Source organism: Crocuta crocuta, unplaced genomic scaffold (genome assembly GCF_008692635.1).
Source record: "Crocuta crocuta isolate KB4526 unplaced genomic scaffold, BGI_CrCroc_1.0 scaffold312, whole genome shotgun sequence".
NCBI lineage: Eukaryota > Metazoa > Chordata > Mammalia > Carnivora > Hyaenidae > Crocuta > Crocuta crocuta.
In genome coordinates this window covers 1,456,875-1,458,069 of record NW_027527378.1, presented here as the reverse complement: position 1 = coordinate 1,458,069, position 1,195 = coordinate 1,456,875, and the positions used below count along the sequence as shown (strand labels likewise).

Sequence of the window (1,195 nt, the reverse complement as noted above, 5' to 3'; positions counted from 1 at the left end):
CTCCAGATCCCCCAGGTGGAAACACAGGTGAGCAGTCCTTGGTTTCGCCGACGTGGATTTGGGATGTGCTTTGACTTGCAAATTCCGTAGTACTGTTAGGAACCTGTTTTCCTAAGCTCATGGGACCTGGTTATTCACAGTAGGTAGTTTACAGTGATAACGTTTGTATTGCTAGCTTCTAAAGGTTGACAGCTTCGTGTAATTATGGCTGGCAGCTCAATTAATCCGTAATAAAAAGAAATGCAATGGCTCCCTCAAGGGAGAGTGAGAAACATCTTCGAGTGTTAACATCTTTTGCATCAGTAAGTGGTTGTGAACTCTCCAGTGATTATTTGTTTTCATAATCATTATCTCTGAAAATATTGGGAGTTAGAAAATCAGGAGTTACCTATTTCTTCTTCTTCATGGCAGAATACCTGAGTTTTGAGTAACTCAGTTGTGGTCCACCTTTCCTCTTTGCTGGTTGGCAGTATCAATAGTATATACATATAATTAGATTGGAACAGTTCCACCAGTGTGCATTGTATACCTGCTACAGTTTTGGGGCTTCCGAGGCAAGTGACATCTTCCAGGGCCTCAGCAAGCATGCAGGCCGGCTGGGAGGCTGACACCACAGCTCTGAGACCGTGGGAGAAGCGCAGGGCTACTGCCTCGGACCAAGTATTGTGGGTCTGTGCAGAGGGAATCATTCTGCTTTTATGGAGAGAAAAAGTGGATACTAAGTAAGTCTTCAAAGAAAAGATGCAATTTTACCCGGCCATATAAGGATGGGTAGAATTTCTAAAGGTGGAAAGAAAGAAGAAAAGTATTCCAGTTAAGGAGGACAATAGGAGCAAAGGCGCAAAGCTGTGGAAGTGACTAGTACGTTCTAGGACTTAAAAAAGGACCATAATTATATACATAAAAAGCAGAGCAAAACTTTTCATGTTAATCCGACTTGGCCCATGTGCTTGTTCATTATGATTCTGCGATGACTAGATCAGTCATGTAACAGTTTTCATTTTGTAATTCACAAGGCCCAATTGTAACGCTTCCAAAAGAAAAGGGAACGTAAACACGTGAGTGATTTTAACATGGAGGGCATCAAAGAGGCTGTTTTGTGTCACCCTGTTGTGATAGGTTGGGTGAAGGGGCACAGAAGACTCTGCCAAGCTTAGTGCCTGATTTCTAGATTCCTTCTCAGAACGCTTTGTCA

General features: G+C 42.8%; 1 protein-coding gene across 1 annotated transcript in view; it reads left to right on the top strand.

Annotated features, from left to right (window-relative positions):
* Window positions 1-4: 4 nt before the first annotated feature.
* Window positions 5-1,195, top strand: part of BCLAF3 (BCLAF1 and THRAP3 family member 3) — a gene marked incomplete at its 5' end in the record, with an annotated part of 42,499 nt that continues 41,308 nt past the window's right edge. Inside the window, one exon of the mRNA XM_077769589.1 lies at window positions 5-27. Coding sequence (XP_077625715.1) covers window positions 5-27 — 23 coding nt within the window. The remainder of the gene's footprint in view (window positions 28-1,195) is intronic.